The sequence below is a fragment of the Myiozetetes cayanensis genome, unplaced genomic scaffold (genome assembly GCF_022539395.1).
Source record: "Myiozetetes cayanensis isolate MyiCay16 unplaced genomic scaffold, myiCay2020 scf1, whole genome shotgun sequence".
In the NCBI taxonomy this organism is placed as follows: Eukaryota; Metazoa; Chordata; class Aves; order Passeriformes; family Tyrannidae; genus Myiozetetes; species Myiozetetes cayanensis.
In genome coordinates this window covers 105,266,265-105,293,862 of record NW_026086604.1, presented here as the reverse complement: position 1 = coordinate 105,293,862, position 27,598 = coordinate 105,266,265, and the positions used below count along the sequence as shown (strand labels likewise).

Here is a 27,598-nt window from a genome sequence, read left to right as displayed (position 1 = left end):
AAGCATCCTATTTCTCAGTTATATTTTGGTTTAATCCAAGTGTGCTTTATAACATACGCACAAACCGAAGCAACATTTTGAAGGGTAGAGCTGCTGATTGAGGCCCCATATCTTGTGTAATAGTGGAAAGACAAGCAGCTAGACTAGAAATTAGTGTATGTTCCTTTTTTCATTGTGGCCTGGAGATGAACATGGGAAGAAATGTTCAGGTAAGAGGTTTCATGTAATCCGGAAACCCTTAGACCACACCACCTTCTGCATTAAGTTACTCTCAATTTTTAATCTCAGTTTTTATTTTTACTTTGACTGGAACTATCCAGAGCTGGGTGAGACCAGAAGTAGTCCATGTGTCAGTTTCTGCAGATTTTGCAGTTGTCTGTAATTTTCTGGAAGAGCATTTGTTGCATTTCAACAGGGGCTGTGACATCAGGGATTTGACACCACATTGTCATCTTGCAGTGCGAGATAATGAGATTCCACCCAGTAAAGGGTTTGATAGTTGTTTGGCAATAGCTTTGCCAAAAATTGTTTAACTTCCTCTTTTTTTCCATTGGAGTCTGTCTTCTCTTTTTGCTGTTGTTCACTCTGGCAAGGAATGCCTTTTGGCCCAAAGTCTAGCAAGCCTTCCTGGGCAAAGGGCATCATAGGCCATTTCTGCTGAGCTACTGTGTTCAAGTTCTTTGAATGTTTTCTGACACAGATTCTGGAATTGGATTTCAAATCCCAAATTGGGCAAAACTGGTTGTGTGACTTTAAATTTTGTTTTGATACTTCTTTGTAATAGTGACGGTAACACTTCACTACCGATCTTCGGTTTGTATTGCAGGTCAGTCTGTCGGAGGAGCCTTCACAAGCGCGAAATCAGCCATGTCATCCTGGTTTTCCACTTTCACGCAGTCGCCCCAAAGCCTCGGGGACTAAATGCTGGTTTTCCGTAATGCTGCTGACTATTTCAGGTGCAATGCTTTCTCTGAGCTGTAAAAAGAACTGCTCCAAAATGTAGGAGTGGAGATTAACTACCCAGGACCAAAATAAGGTATATGTTGCTTGCAAGCAGGTGTGGAATGTTATTATGCAGTTTCACTTGGAAGCGTAGAAGAATGGTGAGTGTCTCCATACAATGGGATGGCATTGGCATTTGCAGTATATTGGTTATATTTAAAATGACTACTTCTCTTTAAAACTGAGCCTTTATGAAGACGTTAGCAAACAGGGCTTGTTGCAAGCCAAACGTGTTTGACTTTAGATTTGTACATTTTCTTGGATGTTGAAAATATTTATGTAAACTAGTTATATTTTTCAATCCTGATAGCCAAATGTTTGTGAATTCTTGTTAGAAATAAGCAGAATATAAATACTGATTCCTCTTTCAGGTTGGATTTGAGAGAATCTCTGCAACCCCTAAAGGGTTCCAAGCCAGGTGGAACTTTCTTGCTTTCACCTGCAAACTAAACTCAACATGGTGCAGAGTAAGACTGTGGCTGAGAAGGGTTTTTTTTTCCCTTTATCCTCTGTATCCATGTATCATTGTAATCTGTGTCTGGCTCTCTTTGTGTCCCCAAATTTATGTGATAGTTGCAAAATTGGTATTTTTTTTTCATATTCTACAGTAGGCCTTCATAACTTTGCATATGTTTTTACTGTTTTTACCGTGGGACGCGAATGGGATTCCAGTTGGAGAGATCTCTTCAGGGAAAGTATTACAAAACATTTCTCCCAAATTGGGAATGGATATTAGACAGTTTTGTGAGGTCTTGCTCTACTAGGATGTAATTACAACATCAATGTAGTTTCATACATACGAATACAAAGTACTAAACCCACCCAAAACTAGAACTGTAGCAAACTCTGCGTGGCTTTTTTTTTTTTCCCCCCAGTCAAGTGATGAAGATTCTTCCAAATGAAAATCAGCTATTATCGATTTTCTGTGTCGACTCAGGGAACGATCCATTTGGATAACTACTTTTTTCATAAGGAAAGTAACACTAGAATTGAGAGAGTAACTAAACTGTCTCAGTTTGTATCCTTGTGTGAAGAAATTTATTTGAAGGGATGTGGCACAATGCTGTATTTCCTGTGTGACCTGCATGCGGTGTCTTCTGTATGCAAGCGTATTGCACTTCCTACGTGTCTTGATTCCAAGGGAGATTATTTCCTGTTTTCTTGCAATGTGTGTGCCTCTGTATGCCTTCTGACATCCCCACGTGGTAGCTGTAAACATTTTCTACGTTACATTGTCAAGTGTTCCAACTTTTCTTTACCAAAAGGCTCTTATTTTATCGCCTTGTTGGTATCTTGTCAGCATTTTGCCGTGTTCTTTTCTGGGGCCAAGATTTCTAGTCATGGTTATTTCTCCTATTCCTCAAATGAAATGCAGCAGCTGTACAAGAGATAAACAAGAAGGCTTGAATGTAATTTGTTTTAAGAAATTATGTTCTAATTTCTTATGTGCATTTGTAGAACTAATAGAAAAGCTACACTTGCATCACACTGTCACCATCCAGGCAACATGGTTTTCAGTTTTATTGCTTCAAACAGTGATTTGAAAATGCAGGATCTGGTTTAAAGCCTTTATTAATCTTTTTCCCAGGACAAATTAAATAGAATGACTTTGGAGAACCTGAAAGTATACAGCTATTTTGAGTAGTTTGATTTGAGAAGGGCAAAAAAGGCCACTAAAGCTCTCTTAATCTACTGCTTCTGACACAAGTAAGATGTATCTATAGAACTGCAACTATTGCTCCTAGTCTCTGTATTTCTATATCTTCTAACACTTCTGATCCTCTGTTTTATTCCACAACTCTGTAATAGACATTTGTATCTTTTCAAAGACTATGCAGTGAAATAAGACTAGAGCTGTCTTTATTCGTGGTGAGTCTAGAGCTTTCTGATTCAGCATGCAGATAAGAAAATAACCAAAAATAATCCCTTGCTTTTGTGAAATGACTAACACATTGTCTGCTGTTTGGGATTTAAATGGTTGGAGTTCGTGCTGTAATGAAGACTCCGAAAGGTTCATAAAGGACTTAAACACCTATAAAACTTAACTTCAGCAACTTAAGGCACACTAGGTAGATTTAGGCTTAGGAGCTCAGGATTTTCTAAAAGCCAGGTAAGTGGTTGGTATTTACAAGGTGTAGAAAAAGGACCTTTAAAGATCCCTTTTCAATATCCTTGTTTCTGTCACCTCCTCACGTGAGTTTTCTCTGTAGAATTCTCCTATGCTCCAAATTTATATGGCAGATGTATTAGCTCTCAGCATTCCCCTTGCTCTGACAGACTCCCTTGCTGGCCTGGGAATATTAGAAAGCTGACTCTTGTTCATTTGTTTGTTTTGTGGTGGATCAGTCTGAGGAAAGGCAGAACGAGGTGGCGTCTGGAGTGCTAGGCTGACACACAGCTTTTTGCTGCTTTGTACAGCAACTCTGTCACCATGCTTCACAGTATTTCTCTTATGGGCAAGGACAGATCTTTCTCTGCAGTCTTATTCCCACTGTCCCAGCTGTCTCTGTTGTGGAGCCAAACGTACGTTCTAATTAAGAGTGTTTTCCTTTCTTTAAAAATGACAGAATAAAAAGCTTGTAATAATTTTCAATCTTTTTAAGAACTGGCATCCTGCTAGCAAACTGATCTTGGATTTAAACTCCTACAGTGATTAAGACTCATAGAGTGGGTGGAGATGAAGTGATCTTCATAATTAGTGGTCTTCATTAACATCTATGTTTGCACTTTGATATTTGCTTAAGCTTACTTCTGGGCTGCAGGAAGGCACGCAGCCACTGAGGTTCATCTAAGCTCATGTAGTTCTCTTCATAATGCTTGTTAACATCTTTAGTTAAATCCAATGCAAATGCCAGCCATTTTCCTCTCCTCTGTTTTAAAATTTCCAGTGCAGGCGTTATTAATTATTCAGAAAGACTTAGGCAGTCGACTTCCATTTTGAAGACCCTGACATCCATTTCTGCACCGTAAGAAACAATGAGTCCTAAGTGAATTGGTGATAGTGCCTCTAAATCAGTCAACTGTGAAGGTATTGTTACAGCTCTGTTGTGATTTGATGTTGCAAAGGTATTTCTGGCTGTCAACACACAGCACACACTGACTTACAGGGAATGCAATAGCTTTCTGTCATCAAAGGCATCAACTTCAGCTTTTTGTATGTGCCAGCATTTGAGGAACTGCCTGTTGAGCATAGCTATGAGATGTAAGTCCCCAAAGCCCCCTAACACTCAAGTATTGCTGACCAACTATTTCATTTACATTAAAGTGTTCAGCATCTTTTATCAGTCATTTTCATGTCATAACCTTGGTTCCTGTGCACATCTGACACCAGTTTCCTCAAATGTCACAATTTAATTAGACTTTTTAGGTCAGTGTTCTAGTACTTTGCACTTGTTTGACCTTGTACATCTGTTTTAAGCACCTTTGTAATTAAATATAATATTTTGCCTAAACAAGCTTCTGATTTCCATACAAATTATTACTAAGCAGAAAAACTTATGTGGCAGTATTTAATTGTAAAAGTGAAGGCATGAATGCTGGTTTTAAACATAGAAACTATTGCTTGATAATTGAACATACAAGTAATGTATTTGATTTTTCTTGTGCTGCTTGAAAAATAAAATACATCCAGCCTGTTTAAAGTTTGGTCTGCTCAAAAAACTGTATTGTTTTAATAATTTAACCCCACCAGAAGACACTTGCAGGCATCTGGTTTTGATCTTGGTAGCTGCTTGTAATTCACTGGCAGTCTTTTTGAAATTTGTCTTCCATTTAAACTGATGGCAGATTCTGCTTTTTGCAAATTTAGGACAAGAAGATCCTCTAGTGTGACTTTTTATTCCCTATGGGGTGCTGCTCGTTGTGAATTGATTGAAGTGTTCAGGAGGTCACAGACTTCTCTTAGATCAGTAAGAACTTTAGGTACAACTGAAGTTTTGGTGTAGATTTAGCTTCAAAGTAGCAGGTAGTTCCTGTGGATTGTGACATCTGGTCAAAACCGGGATGCCATGTAAATGAATTGCTGCACATCCAGTTCTCTGCCGTAGTGAGCTGTTTTAAGACTCTGAAACTTCTACCATAATGATGTTGTTGTTCCTACCTGAGAATGATTTGGAAAATGGGTGTTTCCAGTAGGAGGAAACTTAACTGCCTTGAGTAACATTCAGATGTGAGTTAGGTGGAGCTTATGTCTAGCGAACGGCTGCAGTTCCCCTAAATTTGTTAACATTTTTCCAACCATGTGCAAGTAGTTGTGCAAACACACTGGGAGATAAATTTACATCCTGTTTTGTATGCACTGTAATTTTACTTTCTTGCAGGTATTTAGTTTTCATTAAAAAGGGCAACATGGAGGGTATTCATTAAAGGGAGAAACACTACATTATTGTATTATGATTAAAGATGTATGACAAATTGCTTCATGGTGTTTTGAGTCTTTAATATTATAGTAGAGAAGGGACTGACTTAAAGAAGCAGGCACAGAGCTTTACTTCTGTGTTGTTTCTGGTCTTGACCCCATTCTTTATCAAACATTAGAAATAGTGTTCGGATTCATAAACTATATGGAGGTGGATCAATTCTGTCAGTTAAATAGTGACCCTTACTCAGATTATCTTACTCCCTGTAAATTAACATCATATATGCACAACATTTTGTACACAGGTGGCTTAATCTCAGTTGTGATGGAACTTGGAAGTCTAGCTGTCTTGAGTCCTTCTGTATAGGTTCAAAATTGCTTAATCATTACATTGCTCCTCTTGCAATAATATTCCAAAATCAACTGGTGAAGTAAGATTATTTTTTCATATTACTTCCCTGCCTGAATTTATTGACTTAATATTGATGAACGCACAATTACTGTTTGCCTCAATAGTAGCAGAGAACACCTACAAAATCTTTTCTTGTCTTAATGTAGATCACCAAGAAAGCACCACTGCTTTCTACATCAGGTGAGCATAATCAAGTAAGAATGTTGAGACTGAAGGAAGAACAGTCACCTAAAGTGAAGGCAGATGTACAGTTGTCTTCTTGTCTTAAAAACAATATGCAAAATAACATCACTTGCATATTGTTTGAAACAGCTGGAAAATACTGGAGAAGAAACTCAGTTGGTTTCTCATCTTTCAATTCAGATACTCTTAAGAAACACACACTGAAAAACACAGTGGAGAATTTAAAAGTTCAGGCACACCAGAAAGTGGCAAAAAAAAAATGCTGAGCTTAACATATTGCCTAATGTGACCTGTGGTTGCTGACCTTTGCTGCTCTGAATAATTTGTGTGCATATGAATTTTGACAAGTGTAATCCTGTGCCAGAGAGGTGGATGAAGCATATGCCCACTCTTAATGAAACAGTTTTGGAAATTGTTTCTTAATTATTTTTCTCTTCAGTAAAAGCACGTGCTCAGAGTTAAATTAAAAGAAGCTGTGCTTCTTGCACTAAATCTTAAAATGAGGATTTAGCTTGATGTTTAACACATGATCCGAATAGTCTTTAGGTTCTACATTACATCATTACCTTTTATTAGTAATACCTTTTACTGTGCTCTTTGGTCATATTAATGCAGTGGAGTGCATGTGTGTATTCAGCACAGTTTGCTGTTTTAAGAGATGCAGTCAGGTGGTACTTCCAGTGCCCGGTCGTACTTCAGCACTTCAGTGATGGCAGATGTGCAGGGCTTAAACCCTTTCTTTGCTGAAACGGAGACACCTGGTTTCACAGGTTAGACCAAGACACAGAAGAGCTGCTTTTTAGAGCAGCAGGGGAGAAAAGACACACACAGAGATACTACCCTTTCTCTTTCACCTTCATGCCCGTCCCATTTTCTTTGTCAGTCCTTTCTTCCACGTCAGAGGTTCTGTGACTCAGTACTGACCCAAGTCTTGCTCTCACCCGCTGGTTCAGGCCGTTTACCAGCCCCTTCCATACTGGAGCTTGTGAAGATGTCCAGATGCCACACAGGCTGCCTCCTGGCACCAGGAATGATCCCTGCATTTCACGGATCTGCTAATACTCCTCTGGGTTATAAGAACTCTGCCTTGCTGAATTGTACTCCTGAGAAACGTGTAAATACCTCTGAAAGTGGAACTAAACAGAACTTCATGTGGCTGATGTTGAGCAGAAAGTGGAAAGAAACTGGTTTTAAGGGTGAGCCTGCTTCAGAGTCTGCCTAAAATCTCCTTTCATGTAGGAATCCAGATCCAGAAAGAGAAGACAATTTCAAGGTAGCTGGAAATGGGAACAGAGAAGGAAAACCACTAGTTTGACTTCCTTACAAGTTAGGTGGTCTGCAGGTTTGTCCACAGGTGGCCCCTTGGTTGTCCTGCCATGTGGGAGGTGCTTGTGCATCTGAACAGAGGCATTGAGAAGTGAAATGAGAAATACTCTGAAAAGCAGTAGTGCTTTGAACCAGGCAGTGCTTTAAATCTTAAATATAATCTTTAGAATGTTATCAAATTATTTCACCCCTGCAAATTAACTGTCTATCTGATCCTGTTCTCTGTAAAGCTTGGCACAATTCACTGCCCCTTACAACAAAATTAAACTTGTAATTAGGTATGTATTTAAACAACTGTAAAAAGGAGTGGATGCATTAGAAATTAGCAGAGGCCAGATCACGTTTTTACCTACTTTGGGTAAGGGGGACTGAAACCATGTAAGGCTGACTTATATTTAGTTCTACCAGAAAAGAGGCAAATATATCAGAAACACTTGCAGATATATCCAGAGCTTGAGGACATACAAAGTTGATTCACTGAAACTTGTATGTAAATATACATCAGAGCCAAGTACAGGTTGAATAACCTGGGATTAGGCTGAAGCTTTGTAGTAAGACACTAGCTAGAACTCTCTGAAGGCTTTAATCACATTTGCTCTCCTTATGAAACAAGAACTGCAGTTTTTTTAGCTGTTGTCTTTGTTCCTACAGAAGTCTAATTCTACTAGTGACCACTTCCAGGCACATGACAATGCTCTGCCTGCACAGTTTCCTTCTTGAATTATGCAGGGAAAGAATTTAGACTTGAGAATAGCATTTGCCAGCTGTTTTCCTTTTGTGCTTGAATACTGACTGCAGCAAGTAGTTGTGTAAGTGAAGTAATAGTATGTCTTTAAAAGTCACTAGAGAACTGTTCAACACTTGACTAGTCTTGTCTTTAAAATACCCTGTAATTAATAGTAAATAAATTTTAAATAAGGTACTACATAATCTTGGGCCATACAGAACACAAAAAATACAGATAACATCTAGGAAAAAAAAATACAAAAACTGTAGACTAAAAGAAGTCATTTAGACTGACTGTATTTCAAAAGATGTTCCTAAAGGGGTAAAATCAAGGAGTTCTTCCAACTTCTTTTAGGCAATTGTGACTTAGAGCCACTGCAATTTAATAATTCCCATTTGGTATTTATTTCCTATTCAAATTTGCCTTTTTTTTTTTGCCTTTGGTGAGAAACTACACATAAGGTTTTAAACTCAAGTTGAAAGTCCTCAGTGACAGAACCAGCCCACTCTGCTCCTTCCCTAGCTGTATAGATCATCTACACTTAAACAACAAAGGCTTATCCTTAAAGCCTAATGCAACCTGATAACAATTAAGTGAAGGGAGAATGAGCCACAGAACTGAGCAGCCCATCCAGGCTGGAGTTACTTGGATACCGCTCATGTTTTTGCCTGAGGTGTGTGATTCTCCCAATTGCCTTACAAAAGAGTATGGCTGTTTCTGTTTTAATGTATGCTCCCTTGCACAGGCTTGCAACATGATAGCAACATAAACAGACCCATGGGCAGGAGCCCCTGAGTCATCTCACCCCTCTTATCTAAAAAGTGTAGGCGTTAAAAAAAGTTTATGTAATGGTAAATGCAAACGTGTTACGTCATCTTCTTAAAAAAAGAAGAAAAAAAATTGGTAGCTTGCCATTGTTATTCTGGGTCCTATAAATCCCCACATGGCGTAAAACGCCAAAGCACCAGGAAGGGTTTTTATGTAAGGCAGGTTTCTTACCTAAAGTCCCTTTTCTAGTCAAAACCTTTAATAATTGTACAAGACAAAACTCTGTAAAGCCGCTTGAGGGCTAGCCCCAACAATATACAGGTGTTGTCTTTGTTGAAAGTTGCAACTGTATTTAACGGAATAAGAAAAGCCAGTGCCACTCTGGACACTGGAGTACATCAATTTGATTATTAAAGACTGAAAATAGGTCTGCCATCTTCTGAACTTACAGAAAAGGCTCCTCATTTACCTCCTGACTGCCTGCTGTTCTTTACTTTTAGTAGGGCAGAATTTGTCCCATGACTGAAGGAGTGCTGATTTATAAAAATGAGAGCAGGGGATCCTCAGTTTGACTTGAATACCTAATTTCCAGCTTTTGCTGACTAGTAAGCACAGGCAACTTAACGTACTCACCTCCAGGCTTAACTATTTCAAGTTGCCTTCAATAAGCGACTTGCTGCAAGCGCACACGTGGTGGGAAGGTGTCATAGCTCTCCCTGTTTCAACCAAAAAGCACACTCCAAGTGAGTTGGATTCAATCTTTTTTAATAAATTAATGTCATTCAAAATACAGTGCCAGAACATGATGCAGCTGAACATGCTAGTAGGGTTTGTCATGAAGCACCTGTGTTCATGTTAGATTGGCGGCGCCCCGCTACTGCTAGTGGTTCCTGGGATTAATGCCAGAGCAGCACTAGTCATCTGCTCTCCTGCACACAACAGCACAGGATATTCCTGAATTTTGCTTCCCCCCCCTCCCCCGAAGTAAAAAACCTGACAGCTAAGGGATATCTATACACAATCACACTACAGTAATGCTTGTTATTAAATTAACAGAAAATAAAGACCTGGTTAATCCACACTAAAACTTTGTTTTACAATGGAAAAATACATCAGCAGCAGGAAGTAATATACATGAGCCAATGTTACTGTAATACAGAGTGTGGAGGCATTTACTGATTAAAGCCCCACACAGACCCGCACTATGAGGGCTGGCAACTCCTATTGCAAGCCCAGCAACTTAAGTCCACACCTGGTAATCTACCAGCTGCTTGGAAGACCTGTATTCTAATTAGACAGGTATAAGTTAGTGAAAATAGAACACATGCACCTCATCATACAGCTTGACTGAACCTGCAGTCATTTTGCCCTGCATGTTACCATACAATGGAAGATCTACCCTTCCTACCACAGGTAGATCCATGGGATTTGTTTCTTTTTCTTTTAATGGCATTACTATACCAACATGGATATTAGTATTAAGTAAGTGCAGCACAGTCCTTTTATTAGGCCACACTGACAGTTATATAACTAGCACTTAAGTAGAATATCCAGAAGTAGTTCATATATAACTGGAAGATATTTTCAAAAGAGTTGAGACATCATCCTAGAAACATTAACTACTTTTTTTTTTCTGAAGCTAATTTTCCTGAACTGAGACTTCATAGAACTAGAATTAATTCTTTAGACAAGTCAGATGCTTAAGCTTATGATATACATATATGTTTCTCAATTATCAGATAATAGCATTTCAGATTATTGGAAGCATATCTGCTCATTTCATTTATTCGTACTGAATGGCGGCAAGTGTTATTAGGTAGGGCATAAAAATACAATTCATGAAAGACAGGCCTGACATTCCCACTCTCAGACGTGTTCTTTCACAGCCATTTCTTTTCTTTTCTAACTGAGCACAGAATCCGCTGTGCAGTCTAATTTGGGAGCTATACAGGTGGTAAAGTAACCATCTCCCCGTCCAGCTCAAATTCATCAGCTCCGTCTGGCGAGAAGAGATATGTTGGAGGTTTCCATGGGGACTCTTCAAGGCAAGATGGGTACAGCTTTCCTACCGTGCACCGGAAGTCCTTCCCCAAGTCCCACAGCACGCGTTCCGATATGTGCTGCCTCAGGAACCAGCGATCGAGTTCCAGGTCGTACTGGTAGGTGGCATACTTGGCTCTCTCGTTCATGTGGGTTTCTCGTATAAAGACACACAAGGAATTAGAGATGACAACGGCCCTAACGCAGGGGTCGGAATAGCGCTTGGCAGGGATGTTGGCTGCCATCCTCCACTCGTTCTTATTCACGTCGTAGATTTCCACGGTTACGGAAGACCCATCCACAGTACTGCTTGGGAGCCTTATGCCGGAATTGCTGGCGATGTGCAGTCCTCCAATATAGAATATTTTATCGCCAAAAGCAGCCGCCGAAGCGAAACACCGACTTGTTTGTCGCATGGCCATTTCCACCCAGGCGTCCGACCTGGGGAAATAGCAGTACATCAAGTTGTGTGCCATGACGTAGATGCAGTTGTGAACTGTCACTGCCGTGCTCCACTGCCACGCGCAAGGCAACGGGCTCACCATGGTCCACTCATCCTTCTCAGTGTCGTATCTCTCCACAGTTCTCCTGTTGAGCTCCCCACCGACGCTGTCCCCTCCGATTGCATAGATGTATCCTTCACAGCAGACCAGGGATGGCTTTATACGAACAAACAGCATCGGTGTCTTTGGAAACCAAGTGTTTTGCTGCGCATCAAACCAGTAAAAGCAGTTCACCGTTCTGAAGGCAGCCTGGAGTTTGCTGCTTTTACTGTGATTGGTTTTCGTGTTTTTCAGAGGAACCTGCCCACCTGCTATATAGATGTCGTTGTCAGGAGTTACAAGTGTCCCAACCTTATGCAAGTCAGCAGGAGGGTTGCAGAGTTTGTAAACTTTTTCTGCCTGCGGGCTGTAACAGACAGAGGAGTAAAGACTACCAGGGTTTTCAGCAGCAGCTTCAATGAATATCATCATCTCCTCTTTTGTCATGCCAAGTCTGGGCTTGAAAAACTTGGGCATTGATTTGTACAGTCCTTGCACCACCACAGATTTATCGTTAGGTGGCAAGCCTTGAAACCAGGCTCTCTGTGTTACTTCTGAAAGTGCATCGATTCGGATTTGGCTAAGAACAGAGGACAAATATTGTGATCGTGATTCCGTGTTGTACTCCAGCCATAACATAGCGGCTTCACGAACTGTCTCCTCCTTTTCCACATTTAAATTGTCACTGCTTAAAATATCTATCAGTAGATCATGTGACAGTTGCATGAAAGCCTCCTGGTGGTACACAGCTGTGAACTTGTGCTCCACCATTCTTTTAGCACTCTGTTTTAACTCTTCACAGCTGAAGAGATCAGCAAAACTTAATAGACGCACACAATTTTCTGCATTAATTTTTTTGACTAAGTATTCTCTACACCGCTGTAACACATCATCCACCTGTAATGCAAAGAAAAAACACAAGAAGTATTACTGCATACAACATACGCCTTCATGTACCAGCAGCACATAAAAAGCACGTGCATCTGGTGTTGAACAACAGAGTTTAGGTCTGGAATATTTGATATACACAAAAACACAGCGGTGACTCAGTCAACTGCTTCATACAGATGAAGTACACCACATGACTATGTCTGCTGGACTTTCTAAAGGTTGGAAGTGCACTGGTTTACTTCCATCTTCCACAGGGACTGTAATGCAAGGAGGGATGGACGTTTAAAGTGTATTTGACAAGCAGCTGCTGTCTGTACTGAGCAAACTGGCCACAAGTACTTTGAAATGACTGAACAGGAAGGAGCATTTAACAAGACAAAGAGCAAAACAATGTGGAGATCAGAAGCTGCTTTTTCACACTCAGAACTTCCTACCTGTAAGAAGCAGGCAGTTTCATAGAGCTGCTCAACTGTGCTGTCGCTTATTGCCAAGTTACCCGTGTACGCGTAAGTTATGATAATCTGTAAAGTGGCTGCATCCACATTCCTCAGGTGTACGTGTGTTTGTTTACTTTCACTCAGCCCGCTCATGAACATGGCTCTGAGGAGAAACATGCACATTAGGACAAGGATCAACAGTGAGTAATCTTAATTTACAGTCACCTCTAAGTCTTTGGTGACTACACTCCAAACGGTGAACAGTCTCTTTGCTTGCCTGCTTACAGGAGTTTAGTATTTACCTCAGGCTAACATCTAGTATTTAAGATAAAGCATTTGTACAGAACATTCTAGAAGTACCATCAGTGCCTTCAGCAGAATTATTTTACATTTGTGCAAACTCTTCTATGTTAATCAGCAGAGAACTCTAATGATTTTGGAGTTTTAATAATGCAATTTAAACCTTTTTCTAGGATAGGTGATAAGAGGGAAGAAGCATCCTCCAGAAAAATGCTGTTGAAATGTACTACAGCTAGATTTTAGATTCTAAAAACAAAGGAAGCAGATTTCTGTAATGGACTGAGTGAAGTCATATCAAAAAGGATGCTCCTCTGAGAGAAGGAGAAATGGAGCAAGGACTAGCACTCTATGAATTATTTCTTATATACCATTCATCATAACATGCAGTAAACTTCAAATTTGCAGACAAAACAAAAAAATCAGTAACAGAAAAACCTATTAGACCTGGTCTGGGGAAAAAAAAAACCAAACAACAAAACACAAGTTTACACCTCCCTTACACCTCCCTGAAAAAAAAACAGAAAAGCAATTTTAAAAAATGGTTATTGTTTCCATAGTGTTTATACACCTATTGCCCACTCTGGTATTGTAATTGCAACACAGTTAAGAACTATCTGGAATCTGGTACTATAAATCACATACCTGTCAATTTTTGTAAAACAGGGGACATTGGTTTGAAGAGCTTTATATTAAATCAGGTTTGGTATTTATGGTTGTACTAAAGATTCAGTTCAAGACTCTTTATTTGGGTGTTTTTTAGGAAATCGGGTATGAGAGGAGTTAGAAGGAGTCTGGTCTTGCCTCTGGCTGTAGAGGTGAAGGGAACATGGAGATACACTCCCTATGCAAAGCCATTCCAGGAAGCATCCAATACAAAGACAGTATCCCATCCCCATTTCTCTCAGAAAGGAAGAGGGAGCTGTTGGAGACTCCAGCTCTAGCTGATGCTTGTGCACTGCTGAGCAGGCTGTGCTGGAGCAGGGCCGCACATCATTCAGGCACAAAGATGGAAGGTAGGCTGGCTGCAATCACACACAAAGGTTGGATCACACCAAGAGATGCTTTGCCTTTTTTCCCCCCTCCTTCAGGGCTATCAATTTTTCATAATAAAGCTAAATTTAGGAAGCTGAGCATGTTTTTGTAAACCAAAGTAGAGAAGAAAAACAGAACATGACAAAACCACAAGTTTGATACTTCTTTTAACCGGTGCCAAAACCTCATTCCATAAATAATAAACAAACACATATGAATAAGAGATTTGACTGCACATTCTGATGCAGCACACTGTGTGGACTCATGACAGCTTTCCAACCTTATGATTAACCACCCACATTAAATCTGGCTCCGTTTCCAGGGGCTGTTATTTTACAAACTGTTGGAACTATGTCATTCGCACAAGGCCAATGGTAATAATCATTATCTAGTGATCACACAATACTTGTTGCTAAAAAATTGGACCAGACTCATCCGAAATGAAAAAATAAACACAAAAACCAGCAGCAACAAAAATGAATAAATTAATCCTTGAATGGTTTTCTACAAGAAAGGAGACAAAGAGAACGTTTTAGATGTGTTCTGTATAGCGAGCCCATCTCAAGAAAAGCAAATTTGCAAACGCTTCTGCGATTAAACAGGAAAGTTATAATCCCTCCACAATGCATCAGGAAGGTAAAATATGCGTGGATGTCACCAAGACTAGTTTCGAGCTTCAGAATTCCTTCCAGACAGGCAGATTAATTATACTGTGTTGCCAACAAAAAGTGATTAATCACTGCAGAAAATTCATGATGCCTCATCATCAAGGTCTTACTATGAATGTATCTGCAAAAAGGGGTAGCACTCAGCGTATCTTATTAAAAAAGCTTTTCAAAGGACAAGAAACAGGACACCTGGGAAGAAAGAGCTCCCGAATTAAAAATTTCAACAGTATCTAGGGAGGGGCATGAAACAAAACAAAACAAAAAAAAAATCCCAAAGACTCTCAAACAAGGGAAGAGTTTCTGGCACCTTTGCTGAGCAGAGAAAAACAGATGATTCAGAAAAGGAAGCCATGAACTTGCACAGCAAGCCCTACTTTTAGCAGAGGCTTCTGCTAAGAAACTACAGTTAAACAAGACAATGGAATTCCCATAGCCAACTCTCAATAATCCCTTGTTATCCTACCTGGGGAAATAAAAACAGATTAAATACTATAAAGATTAAGTGTGAAGAAAAAGAAATTTACTAATTATTCAGACTCGATTAACTCCCTAAAGAAAATGAGCCATCGCAAGTCTGATTTTCCCCCACACACACACACACACTTCTTGTAGAAAGTAAAATACTTTTATCTAGAGTTCTGTTACAAGACACTAGAAATTTTGTTTTACTATTTTGGTGTTGGAAATTAAGGATATTTAAGTTTTTACTTACTTCACTGATCTTTAAGTCTCTGCAACACGTTGCTAATTAATATTACACCCAAAAACCAGGCATCACAAATTTTATAGAGTTACCAGAGCCTAGTCTGAATACTTACCTGAAATACGAGCTGCACGTTGCAAGAACCATCTTATGGCAGGGAAATTCAGTGCCCTCAACAATCAACACTATGTCAGTTAGCAACTGCTGTTCATAAAAGAATTTTAACTGCTCCAGCAAGGATACAGCATACTCTGTATTTATCTGCCTCTCGTCCTGGGTAGACATGACTGTATTCCATTAATATTTCCAGGACCAGAGAGAAAAGTCAAGATCTTTTCACCAGAGAAAGGTCAGTTGAGTGTTTCTGAAGTAACCAGGAAAGAAATGGCAGGAGGTCTGTAGCCTTCGGAAGTGACACTGATAAAAAAAGGGCAGTTTTATCTTGAACTGCTGAATCGATGTTTGAGACTTTGACCTCCTGTTAGGTCATCATGCTTTAACTTGATGTCACAATCTGTTCAGAGACTTTCAAGAGTGTCTGCAGAGCTCCTGTTGAGATCTATGACGCAGCAAACAAATGAGCAAAAGTGAAGTCTGAGGTAGATTTCGTGGTAACATCTCGTGAGGAGTGGCTGCACTTGAGTGACTGAAAGCAGGAAAATAAAATTAATTTACCATTTGCACTTTAACAAAAACCTTTCTTAGTTACCCCCTTAAAACTGTTTAACAAACATTTCTAAATTAGTACTTAATTACTCGCACTGAAATCCTCATAGGAAAAAATTAACAAAAGTATCCGAGAAATGAAAAGCAGAGGAGTTTGTACATTAATTCTCATGTGACCTAGACTCACAAATTAAAATACTTTATTTTGTCAACACAGCTTCTAAAGCTGGAGAGTTAAAACAAGGTTCAGTAAGACTTTATTCCTCTTCAAAGAATTACCCAGATTTCCCACTGAGTACACCTGTGAATTTCATTCAACTATTGATAAGGCAGCCACATTTTTTCCCCATTTCCTTATTAAACAGCTACTTTTTCCACTTCTTTGGGTTTTTTCCTACTTAAAGCTTATCAATACCAGGCAACTAAAAATATAAATGCAGTTTGCATTTCAAATTCAACTGCAACTTTAGTTTTCCAGCTAAACTCTCAACATCACGATCAACCTGTATATTTCACCTTTGGCATTCTACTAGAGAACAAGCAAAATCAGAGATAGGGACTAAAAACACCAAAAAACTTATATCCCCAATGCTTATTTGATTCATCTTCTCTTGTAGAAGGGCTTCACCTATTAATATTTCACATCCCATTTTTTAACTTCCGAATAATTTTCATACAGCCAGGTAGGCCTGACTGCTGCAGAGAATGGAAATGAAAAATAAGGAAATAGTAGAAGCAAGGGGAAGCTGGAATAGCAGGGGTCAAAACACCTACAGTGGCTACCAAAGCCTATTTACTTGTTTGGACATTTCTCCTCCTCTTAAAAATGGGTTTTATTTTATCTTCCACATAATTAAGAATGAGATAGTTGTGACAGTAAAATTACCATCCTAACAGGCACCAGGGTATCACACCTATCAAATACGTTTGGATTTATTTGATCTTGCATTGTTCTACTGCATTCCAAAACTGAGGAACAGACACAAGACAAACACATCCCTGGCTAAGACATCACTATCATTATAGTTCATGATGAACAGAGAATGCAGAAACAACTTGCTTGAAATGACATACTTTAAATTCCACATAAAAATACATGATTTAGTGCAAGATGAAGGCTGTAGAAATACCTGCCAGCCATATCAAAGATCTAGTATTTCAACACAGCCCTGCCTGTAATACAATTCAAAACCAGCTGTCTTTCAAGATTCACTCACTTGAAACAGATATGCTTAATTAATGCCACTTTAATTACTCCTAATTTAGTGTCACCCATCTTTTTCTTTATCATTGAAGAAATAGACACAAACAGGAATCTCAAACTCTTAGTTTTCTCTGGTTGTTTAACAGGAAAACAGTTGGAACAGTCAAAACCAACATTCACTGTTTGTTCAGGTGGATGCAGCTAATTATGGAAAACAGAAAAGATGTTAATATTTGGGAAAAGAAGGAGAAACCACTGTCTGCTATAATAACAGACAATAAACCACAGGTATATTGAGGATATAGAAAGATACTGCTCGTCTAAAGCAATGACCTTCTGCTTCAAGACACAGCTTCTCTTCACCAAATTCATACACATGCAGTCTCTGCAGCACTGACCACTGTCCTGGTTATCTGATAACAGTTTACCACACAACCAAATCCACTGACAGATTTTGCACTGAACTTTAAATGGCTACAGAGAAACACCAACTTCCTAAGTGTGTTAGGCCCACTGAAATAAATAGCCCGTGGCTCTACTGGTATCCCGGGTCTCTCTCTACAGCATTGTTTTTCCTGGCTTGGGAGTAAAGTTTCAAGAACAATACAAGCTGGTGGATTAAGCTCTGTTTGGGCAGAGCATCAGTAATACTAAGCTTTAGCAAAAGAAGTCACTGATATTGTAACTTCTTATACTGATGTAATTGTAAGGAATACAAGTATTTCTTCAGGAACAGGAAGTAGGAGCAAAACTAATATGCACCAGTTCAATCATTAGGTACTACAACCAGCCAAGGATGCCATGGAGAAATGGATATACACCTGCTAGTAAGATTAAAGACATTTTTGGCAGCATGTGGCTGACAGTCAATAACTGAAAAAGCAGACCTGTTCAGCAGAAGACGAGTTGAAACTGTGAAATTAATTACTATAAATAACCGGTACATTTGAATACGACCCTCAGTAGCAGAAAAGATTGAGGAGATGACAGGAGTCTTGTTGCAGAACATTTTTTGTGATGTGAATCACCTCTGAACCATACATTTGCAAAGCTGGAGTCCTTGGTTTACAGGAAACCATCTGTCACGTGCTCCAGGGAGGTGCACATGGTAGGAACATGCTATGTACATGGTACCTGTTTTCCACATCCACCCTGTGTTTTGCTGCCAACGATAACCATTGGCCAAAGTTTTGTATTTGTCACAAAGTCTGGAGCTGCATCCCATTCCCTTGTAATGGAACCATACAAAATACTCCTCAAGAGAACAATAAATACATCAAGGATCTCTGAATTTCTGTTCCAAAATTGCTCTCATTTATATTGTCATTTGCTCAAGAGAAGTGACTCTGTTCAAAACATTAGGATAAGCAGTGTAGGAACATCACAAAGTGCCTGGAAAGTCATCCAAGATTAACCTACCTCTCTGACACCTCTGTGTAGAGTTCAAAACAATTTTAAAGGAGACACTCTCCTCACTTTAGAGGCTGAAAAACCGAGGCACTGCAATAAAAAGCAGCTTGTCCAAAGCTGCCAACGTAGTAACTTCCAACAGAGAAGCACAAGAGGCTCAGTTCTTCCCAGTCCCAACATCTTTCTCACCGCCCTGTGCCTGGCTTGGATCTCAGATAAAGCACTTGGATATCAGCTAAACAAAAAACTACAGACTAGAGAAGATGGGTACAGATGCACTACAGTCAGCTGTAGTTTTAATAGCCACACAGCAGTGAACATTCCTGACTTACGGATGAAAAGATCTACGGCTGAAGTTAGTTTAATATCCCGAGTCGAAATTCTGATAGAATAAAAATAATCCTTGGATACAAGTAAGTTTCTATGAATGAGACTCTCCCCTTCAACAATGTCACTGGAGTGACCATTTTGTTCTAGGCAACTTCTTGGAAGCCGGCTCTCTAAAACTGGATGGGCAGGTAGCTGCTGGAAGGCCACAGCGGTGCTGAATTGCAAATGAAATCAACTTATCACCAGGGGATCCAAAGTAACTTCCTGTCAAGCTGGAGAGCAACATTAAGTAACATGTTGATAAGAGGGTTTGTTTTTAAGTAATTATTCCTTCTCGCTTAAGTAATTTTAATGAGGTGGCTTGTTAACACTTGTTCATGTGCTTCAAATCTGAATGAGACCATTCAAAAAATTAGTCATCAAATGTTAATGAGTTATGGGATAGGCTATTAATTGCCTTCCTTGAATCTGTTTATTTTCTGAGGTCAGGCAAAGATTGATAAACAGAGATATATACTGCACTACATACATGGCAGTGTTAACTCTATACTTCAGTGTATAACAGGGAATAACTATACTGACTATTTCCAATTTAATCGGTAGGGAAACATTTAAGATATATAGACATAATAATCTTCAACTGGACTCATTTAAACAAATATTTATTGTTTTTCAAATTATAAGCAATTTCACTTTTGTTTTGTAGGTTTTTTAGGTATTTTGATACTGGGAAAAGAAGTAAGTCCTTCTGAAAATCCCATTGAGTAGTCTACCAGATTAGATGCCTAACTGGCATAAAATGCTGGGAAACACTTAGAACATCTATGAAAGTGTCACAGGTCCCCATCTGCATCTTCAGCCATCTAAATACCTCTTGAATTCTAACTTCACTAACTACAATTCACACTTCAATAAACCTGTATGTTTGGAAGAAAAATTAGAAACACAACAACCAAAACTTATCTCCCTGGACATTCAATTTATGTAATCTAGTTTTAACTAATTTTAAAAAGAATTTTAAATACTACTTTTGTGCACTTTTAATCAAATTCCTATTTCCATCCAAGGGCAGCTTCATACAAATCACAAGTAAAAACACGTCTAAAGAACTGAGTCATTCACTATTTTTAACATAATAAAACATCAGAATTCAGACCTGAACAAGCATTCGTGTGTGTGGAGATAGCAATCCTCCCAGCTAGCAACACAAGTACGAAGCTCAGGCGCCTTCATACTTGGCTGCTATTAGGGATATTCTGAGTTACAAGGTTATTATACCAGCTAATAGCAAGGGTGAAGAAAGAAAGAAGAAAAGAAAAAGAAAGAAAGAAGAAAAGAAAAAGAAGGAAGAAAAGAAAAAGAAGAAAAAAGAAAAGAAAAAGAAGAAAAAAAGAAAAAGAAAAAGAAGAAGAAAAGAAAAAGACGGAAAGAAGAAAAGAAAAAGACGGAAAGAAGAAAAGAAAAAGACGGAAAGAAGAAAAGAAAAAGACGGAAAGAAGAAAAGAAAAAGACGGAAAGAAGAAAAGAAAAGACGGAAAGAAGAAAAGAAAAAGACGGAAAGAAGAAAAGAAAAAGACGGAAAGAAGAAAAGAAAAAGACGGAAAGAAGAAAAGAAAAAGAAGGAAAGAAGAAAAGAAAAAGACGGAAAGAAGAAAAGAAAAAGAAAGAAAGAAGAAAAGAAAAAGAAGGAAAGAAGAAAAAGAAAAAGAAAAAGAAAAAGAAGAAAAAAAGAAAAAGAAAAAGAAGGAAAGAAGAAAAAGAAAAAGAAGGAAAGAAGAAAAGAAAAAAAAGGAAAGAAAAAGAAAAAGACGGAAAGAAGAAAAGAAAAAGACGGAAAGAAGGAAAGAAAGAGAAGGAAAGAAGAAAAGAAAGAGAAGGAAAGAAAAAGAAAGAAGGAAAGAAAAAGAAAGAAGAAAAGAAAAAGAAAGAAGAAAAGAAAAAGAAAGAAGAAAAGAAAAAGAAAGAAGAAAAGAAAAAGAAAGAAAGAAGAAAAGAAAAAGAAAGAAAGAAGAAAAGAAAAAGAAAGAAAGAAGAAAAGAAAAAGAAAGAAAAAAGAAAAAGAAAGAAGAAAAGAAAAGAAAGAAGAAAAGAAAAGAAAGAAGAAAAGAAAAAGAAAGAAAAGAAAAAGAAAGAAGAAAAGAAAAAGAAAGAAGAAAAGAAAAAGAAAGAAGAAAAGAAAAGAAAGAAGAAAAGAAAAAGAAAGAAGAAAAGAAAAAGAAAGAAGAAAAGAAAAAGAAAGAAGAAAAGAAAAAGAAAGAAGAAAAGAAAAGGAAAGAAGAAAAGAAAAGAAAGAAGAAAAGAAAAGAAAGAAGAAAAGAAAAAGAAAGAAGAAAAGAAAAAGAAAGAAGAAAAGAAAAAGAAAGAAGAAAAGAAAAAGAAAGAAGAAAAGAAAAAGAAAGAAGAAAAGAAAAAGAAAGAAGAAAAGAAAAAAGAAAGAAGAAAAAGAAAAAGAAAGAAGAAAAGAAGAAAAACAGAAGGAAAAAGAAAAATAAAAAAGAAAAAATGCAAAACAAAAATGAAAAAAATTTTAAAAAAAAGAAAAAGTGAAAAAAAATTGAAAAAGGAGAAAGGAAGGAGTTGGAAGCTCTGGATTCTTGAGTAATGTATCAAATTTGCATCTTTGGCAATGAGAGAGAAATAGGTAATTGATGAAGCAGTTCCAGACTTGGAAGTTTTCCTCTCTTCTAAAGCCATCAAAGGTGTCTTTGATAGCACTGCAGTCCAGAAAACTGAGGACATCAAGGAGATTCTAATAAAGCAACAATGTGAAATATCACAAAAAACAAGGCCAGATTTATTCCTACAATGTTATGTTGAAAATGACTACTCACCTGGAAACTACTACTGTTTTCCACACATATTATGTTTGGGAGGTGAGTTACAACTTTGGGGTAGTTGTGTTTTCTGAAACTATGCAGAAGCTAAAGACTGGAAGTGTCATACTCCATGCTAACAGCATGTTTGGTCACAATGCACTCTTCATTACCAGTTTCTTTCCTGTTTTTCTGCTCCTAAAGGAAGTCATACACTAAAGGAAATACCTGCTCAGAAAGAAAATTAGCACCAGATAAACGAACAGCTTAAATTGGCTACTGGACTTCTACACTGAGCACGGTAGTTTCCATCCCCAAGGGTGTTTTCTGTTTTGTGGAAAGACTTGGCGTGTTTTGGGAAATTAACATTTGAAAAAAAGTGGGCCATGGATGTCTCTAGTAAGATTCAGCCATGTATCACAGATGTACACAACAGTGGGGGTTTTTTCTCTCTGAACTCTAGCACATTAATGAAGCTAGTCTGTTTTATTTAACAACTTAAATTTGTTTTCAAGTATGCGTCAGTCCCTTAAATATTCACTACATGATGTTCAACTACAAATTCAAGCATTTCTACATTAAGAAATTAGATTAATAATTAACGTAACCTAATTAATTGTAAGTTAGTTCCTGAAAGGTTAAGTCTTATAATGGATATCATATTCATGCATATAAAATTTATTCTCAAAGCGCAACAGCCACTAAATAAAGAGAAATTTTAGGATTTGCACCAATTCTGGTCCGTTTCATAATCACATGACCAAAACAAAAAAGCCTGCTCTGGAAAAAAAAAAAACAATACAAGCACAAACAGCCATCTGTCTAAAATGTAGTACAAAAAAGTACTAAATAAGCAGCAGCATCTTTTCTTCCTCTTTGGTCTGTTCCTGCAAGATGCTACTTACACATCTTTGAGTATAATGGGCCCCTTCTACTCCACACGCAAAAATAATTAGGAAAGAGGTGCGACATCTATACTCAAATCATGAGACTACACAATTTACACGTCTGGGTATGTTAAATACGAAAAATTACCTATTTCTCCAGGTACATTTCTGAGAAAATGAACTAAGTTGAGTGTGTGTTTTAGTAATCTCTTAAATACATAATCCAAACAAAATTCACGTAGATACAGCCCTAGGTGAGCTCACAACAGCACATAGCCTTTCATGCCCACTATGATCACAAAGTAGATGTAGATGATGTAGAAAGCCAAGATGTGGCTTTGCAATAAAACCTCTAAAAACGAATTTGCTAACTACAGCACAAATCCATTTCTAAATCATAATTAAAGTTCTTTCAAAAGCAGCAGGTATCTATCCGAGCAGAAATAATGGTAAACACCGGAAAAATCCTGAGCACGCAGATGACTAATTTCTAAGCTATACTACGCATATATGTAGCCTATAAAAGCTTACTAAGAATTATCTGACTCTTCAAATCCCCACGTAAACACCGAAGCCCCCCCTCGGCCACCGCAGGTACCAATAGCGTATATACCAACACAACTAGATCCATCAGCAGGGAAACGCGAGGGGCAGCCACAGGAAACGGCAGTGCCACTATCCTGCTGCTCCCCTCGAAGGCTTCACCGTGTCCGTGCCTCCAAGCACTTCCAGCACAAACACCGAGGCTTGCAGACATCCCCACCTGCTAAACCCAAGGGGAGCCCTGGAAGCCCCGCGGTCACGGCCCCCTCCCGCCCGCGGGACGCGCCGACACGGGACTACAGGCGAGGAAACGCATTTCTTCCCTCTCCCCGGTGCCCAGGTGCGCCGTCCCGTCCCTCCGCCGCCTTAATCGCTTTCCTGCCTCCACCAGAAGGAAGGGGACACCTTCCCGCCCCGCCGGCCTCTCCTGGGAGCCGGCCCTGCCTGAGGGCGGCCCCCGCCGCCCCCTCCGCCGCTGCCCGGCGGGCCAGGGGCCGCCGCCGCCGGGCGGGAGCGGCCGCAGGTCGCGGAGGAAGAGAGGGATGGGGCGGGCGGGAGAAGCACCAGCCACAGACCACCCCCCCGCCGCGGGCCTCCCCAGCCCCGGGGTCCCCTCGGGGCGGCCACTCCCCCCGCGGGGCCGGCGAAGGGCCCGGCAGCAGCCGCCGCACGCCGGGACGCGAGCGCGGGAGCGCCGCCGCCGCCATCCCTCCCGCCCACCCTGCTCCGCTCCCTGCCCCGGACAAACCTCCGACCGCCGCTTCCTCTTCTGCCTCGGCGCGCCGGCCGCGGCGGAGCGGGGCGGAGGGGAGGATGCGGCGGCGGATCCGGTGTCTCTCCCGGGCTGCGGAGGCGGCGGCCCCGGGCGCGCAGGCGCTGCCGCTGCTGCCGCCCGCCCCCGCCGTCCTCCTCCTCCTCCCCTCCTCCCCCTCACCGCCCGCCGTTACGGAGCGCCGCGCCCGCCCCGTGTGCGCCTGCGCGGAGCGGGGCGCCCCGCGCGCCAGGCCCGCCCCCGGTTTCCTGTCCCCTGCCGCCCCGCGAGCGCCCCCTGCCCGCGCGCCGGGCCGGCGGCGGCTCGCGCGGCACGCGGAGCGGGACGAGTCCCCCCTCACGCACACCCAGAGACACAGGCTCAGTTAGGTTGGGAAAGACGGCCCAGAGCGTGGAGCCCGACCTGTGACTGAACACCACTGTGTCGACTCGACGTTACGTGCACGTATTGTGCCTCGTCCCGTTCGTCTCTTCAACACCTCCAGGGATGGTGACTCCATGACCGCCACCCTGGGCAGTCCGTTCCAATGTTTAATCACCCTTTCTGAATTGAAGAATTCCGCCTCATATCCCACCCGAACCTCTCCTGGTACAGCCTGAGGCTGTATCTTCTTGTTCTGTCACCGGTTTCCTGGGAGAAGAGACCGACCCCCACCTGGCTACAAGCTCCTGTCAGGAAGCTGTACAGAGTGATGAGGTCACCCCTGAGTCGCCTCTTTTCCAGGCTAAACAACTCCAGCTCCCTCAGCCACTCCTCACAGGACCTGTGCTCCAGACTTGCTGCAGCCTGGAGACCTGCAGGCTTCAGGGTTAATGCCCGGCCCAGCCATGTCCCACTGTGCATCCCAGCATTGCTTTATCCCCCTGGGATCCACCTGCAAGCTGAGCCTGGCCATGTCCACTCTACATTCCAGACCCTCCTTTTCCCTTGGGGACTTGCCTTTGGTCCTTTGGCCATCCTGGAACATCCTTTGGCCAAGCCCAGGTTTGCTGGCCCTTGTGCAAATGCTGCTTGAGGCTTGTGGGGCCTGGAGCTTGCCTCGGGAGAAAAGGAAGCGACAGGGGCACAAGAGGCAGGAGTGGGTTTTATTCTTTTAAGGGCCCTTCACTTAAGAGTTGGACTCAATGATCCTTGTGGGTCCCTTTCCACTCAGAATATTCTGATTCTGTGATTCTGATTCTGACTCTGAAGGCTGATGGGAGGTCCGAGGAAAAGGAAAATCCTGATAAATGCAACTTTTTAAAAGCTAGTGACTGTTACTTATTTTCTTTATTTCCCTTTGGGTCCACTCACCAAAAGAAAAGCTAGGAGTTAAGGTTGGAAGGGACCTTAAAGATCATCTACTTCCAACCCCCCTGCCATGGGCAGGGACATCTTTTACTAGATGGGACTTCTCAAAACCCCATCCAAGCCGGCCTTGAACACTGACAGAGACAGGGTATCCAACAACCTCCCTGGGTAGCCTGTTCCAGTCTCTTACAACCCTCACATCTACTGTGATGTTTTCCTAACACCTAGCCTGAATTTTCTCTCTTTCCATTTGTACCCATTACTCCCTGTCCTGTCACTACAAGTGGCTGGTTGCACTAAGTACAAGCGCTGCCATCAGTGGAAAGGACAAGCTTTGGCTGGGGATGTCTGTGAGGAGTGAATCACTCATCCTTCCCAGGCATTTTATAGCTTGTGTCTTGGTGCAAAGTACATGTTTAATCCGAACATTATAGTAAGAAAAAACCAGAGGGTTTGTGAATTTCCCAACACAGAAATGAAAACAGTCTCTAAGTATCCATATCTCTTTGTTTTTCCTTAGCCACTCACCTGCCTGCATAGCTCATGCATTGTGCTTTCTTCTCCTGCCACCTGCCCCAGGACCTGAGCACTGTATTTGGAGATGTGCGATTCCAGAGTAGCAACTCAGATTCTCATCTCCTGTAAAGACCCAGCACAGAGTCAAATTGCAACCTCACACTTCATAAATTCCTGTCGTACATGGTGGAATACACCGTACTGCAGTAAGTGCTTCTCCTGTTCATACAGAAAGAACATTACGTTTCTCAGCCCACTTAGCCATGTTAGGATTGAAGAGTATTGCTCCCTTTACTCCCTACTGAACAACTGGCAAACCTTTGAAACAAACATAAACTTGGCCTTGCATTGTCTAATTTTTTTTTCCCTACAAGACGTGTCTCTAACAGTAGTTTTAATCAGAAGATTGGTAATAATTCCCTTCTTTTTTAATGTAAGTTCCAACATTACAAAAGGGAAATACCAGATTCACTTAGAGATGCAGCTTAAACATCTGCAAGATGAGACTGCCAGCTTTCTGTACACCAGCTGAAGGCTTTTACCGTTACTCCTACCCTCATGTTTTGACTCTCCTCCCACACACTGACGGAAAAAGGTCCCAGGCGTCACTGCTAAACAAGCCTCAGGTGGGAGGGGGAGTGGACGAGTAGCAGCTGCCTGCCATAAAGAGGGTGAGCAGACGCTGTGGTTACTTTCTTGCTGGGCTGGAAGCAGCAGCGACCTTAGTTTTGAGGGGCTCTCAGGGTGCAGGAATAACTTAGTTTTTGTAGGGGGGGGAGGGGGATTGTTTTTGTGGGTTATTTTCTTTCCCTACATTACTCGCTCTCTGAAAGGTCAAAATAATTCTGGGAGCTTTGGCCTAGGAGAGTCTGTAGGCTTTTTGATGCTTTCAAGAGCTGGACAGGCCACCCTACATGGAAACTGAAGAGGGCTCCAGTGTTCCTAAAAGCGTTCTGAAACTCTAGGCTGAAGGGTGTGCTAGTTTGTAACAGGTCTGGAATTAATTTTCCTATAACTTTGAAGTGCTTGAATTCTCCACAGAGTTGAGCTGGTGTTGGGGTTTTTTTATTATTATTCTGTGCAGTCAACAGATCTTCTGTGTTCTTTTTTAAAAGCTGTGTGTGATAGGGTTGTATCACTTGCATGGGTAGGAATGGACTGAGATTAGTGTGTTAGTTAACTGAAGAAATAAGTGTGGGAGGAAGTTCCATCTTGTGAATTCTGTATGGTTCTGATTACAAACTTACACTCAGGAATTTTAGTGGGGTTGTTTTTGTTACCTGTTATTTAGGTTAAGCACAGGAAGCGTGGTGTCACTGAAATATTTGGTTTACTATGTTAGCTATCATTGTTCTTAAATAATTTATAAAGTACAAATCCTGAATTAATAGAGTTCTTATTGTGATGTGTAACAATATGTGTTAGCATTAAGAAGTGTTTTCTTTGTGGAACATTAAATGTCTAATAGTGTGAAGCCTTCTGTTGCCTTTTTTTTTCCTTTTTTTTTTCCTTTTTTTAATAATTGGCTGGAATGCTACTTATGGATGCATGCATCTAAGACTACTAAAGTTCTGTGAGTGTCCTGTGTCTTTAAAGCATGTTATAAGGTTGGCTTGAAAAACTAATGCTGAAAGCTGCATATAAAAACGAACTTAGCAGAGGACAACTGAAATATTTGACCTTGATAGTAATGTCAGTTTTCTGTTTGCTGTCTGGAAGATAGTAGCTTTCTTTTGGAAGGATCTGGTTTCTTTGAGCTGGGAGAGGAATGTCTGCTAA

General features: G+C 40.5%; 2 protein-coding genes across 3 annotated transcripts in view; one reads left to right on the top strand and one right to left on the bottom strand.

The window, feature by feature from the left end:
* Window positions 1-9,755, top strand: part of AVL9 (AVL9 cell migration associated) — a 46,587-nt gene extending 36,832 nt beyond the window's left edge. The window contains exon 16 of the mRNA XM_050306419.1: window positions 827-9,755. Within this exon, the coding sequence (XP_050162376.1) occupies window positions 827-921 (95 nt within the window). The 3' untranslated portion in view covers window positions 922-9,755. The remainder of the gene's footprint in view (window positions 1-826) is intronic.
* On the bottom strand, window positions 9,524-24,134 carry KBTBD2 (kelch repeat and BTB domain containing 2). Of its 2 annotated transcripts, none has more exons than XM_050306446.1 (4): window positions 23,990-24,134; window positions 15,504-16,034; window positions 12,683-12,848; window positions 9,524-12,254 (listed from the first exon to the last, which is right to left on the bottom strand). In XM_050306446.1, the coding sequence occupies exons 2-4, from the start codon at window positions 15,671-15,673 to the stop codon at window positions 10,719-10,721; spliced, it is 1,872 nt and encodes a 623-aa protein (XP_050162403.1). In that variant the 5' UTR covers window positions 15,674-16,034; window positions 23,990-24,134; the 3' UTR covers window positions 9,524-10,718. The 2 variants fall into 2 exon arrangements, with proteins under 2 accessions (XP_050162403.1, XP_050162392.1); XM_050306435.1 differs by lacking the exon at window positions 23,990-24,134 and adding an exon at window positions 21,830-23,223.
* Between the last annotated feature and the right edge of the window lie 3,464 nt (window positions 24,135-27,598).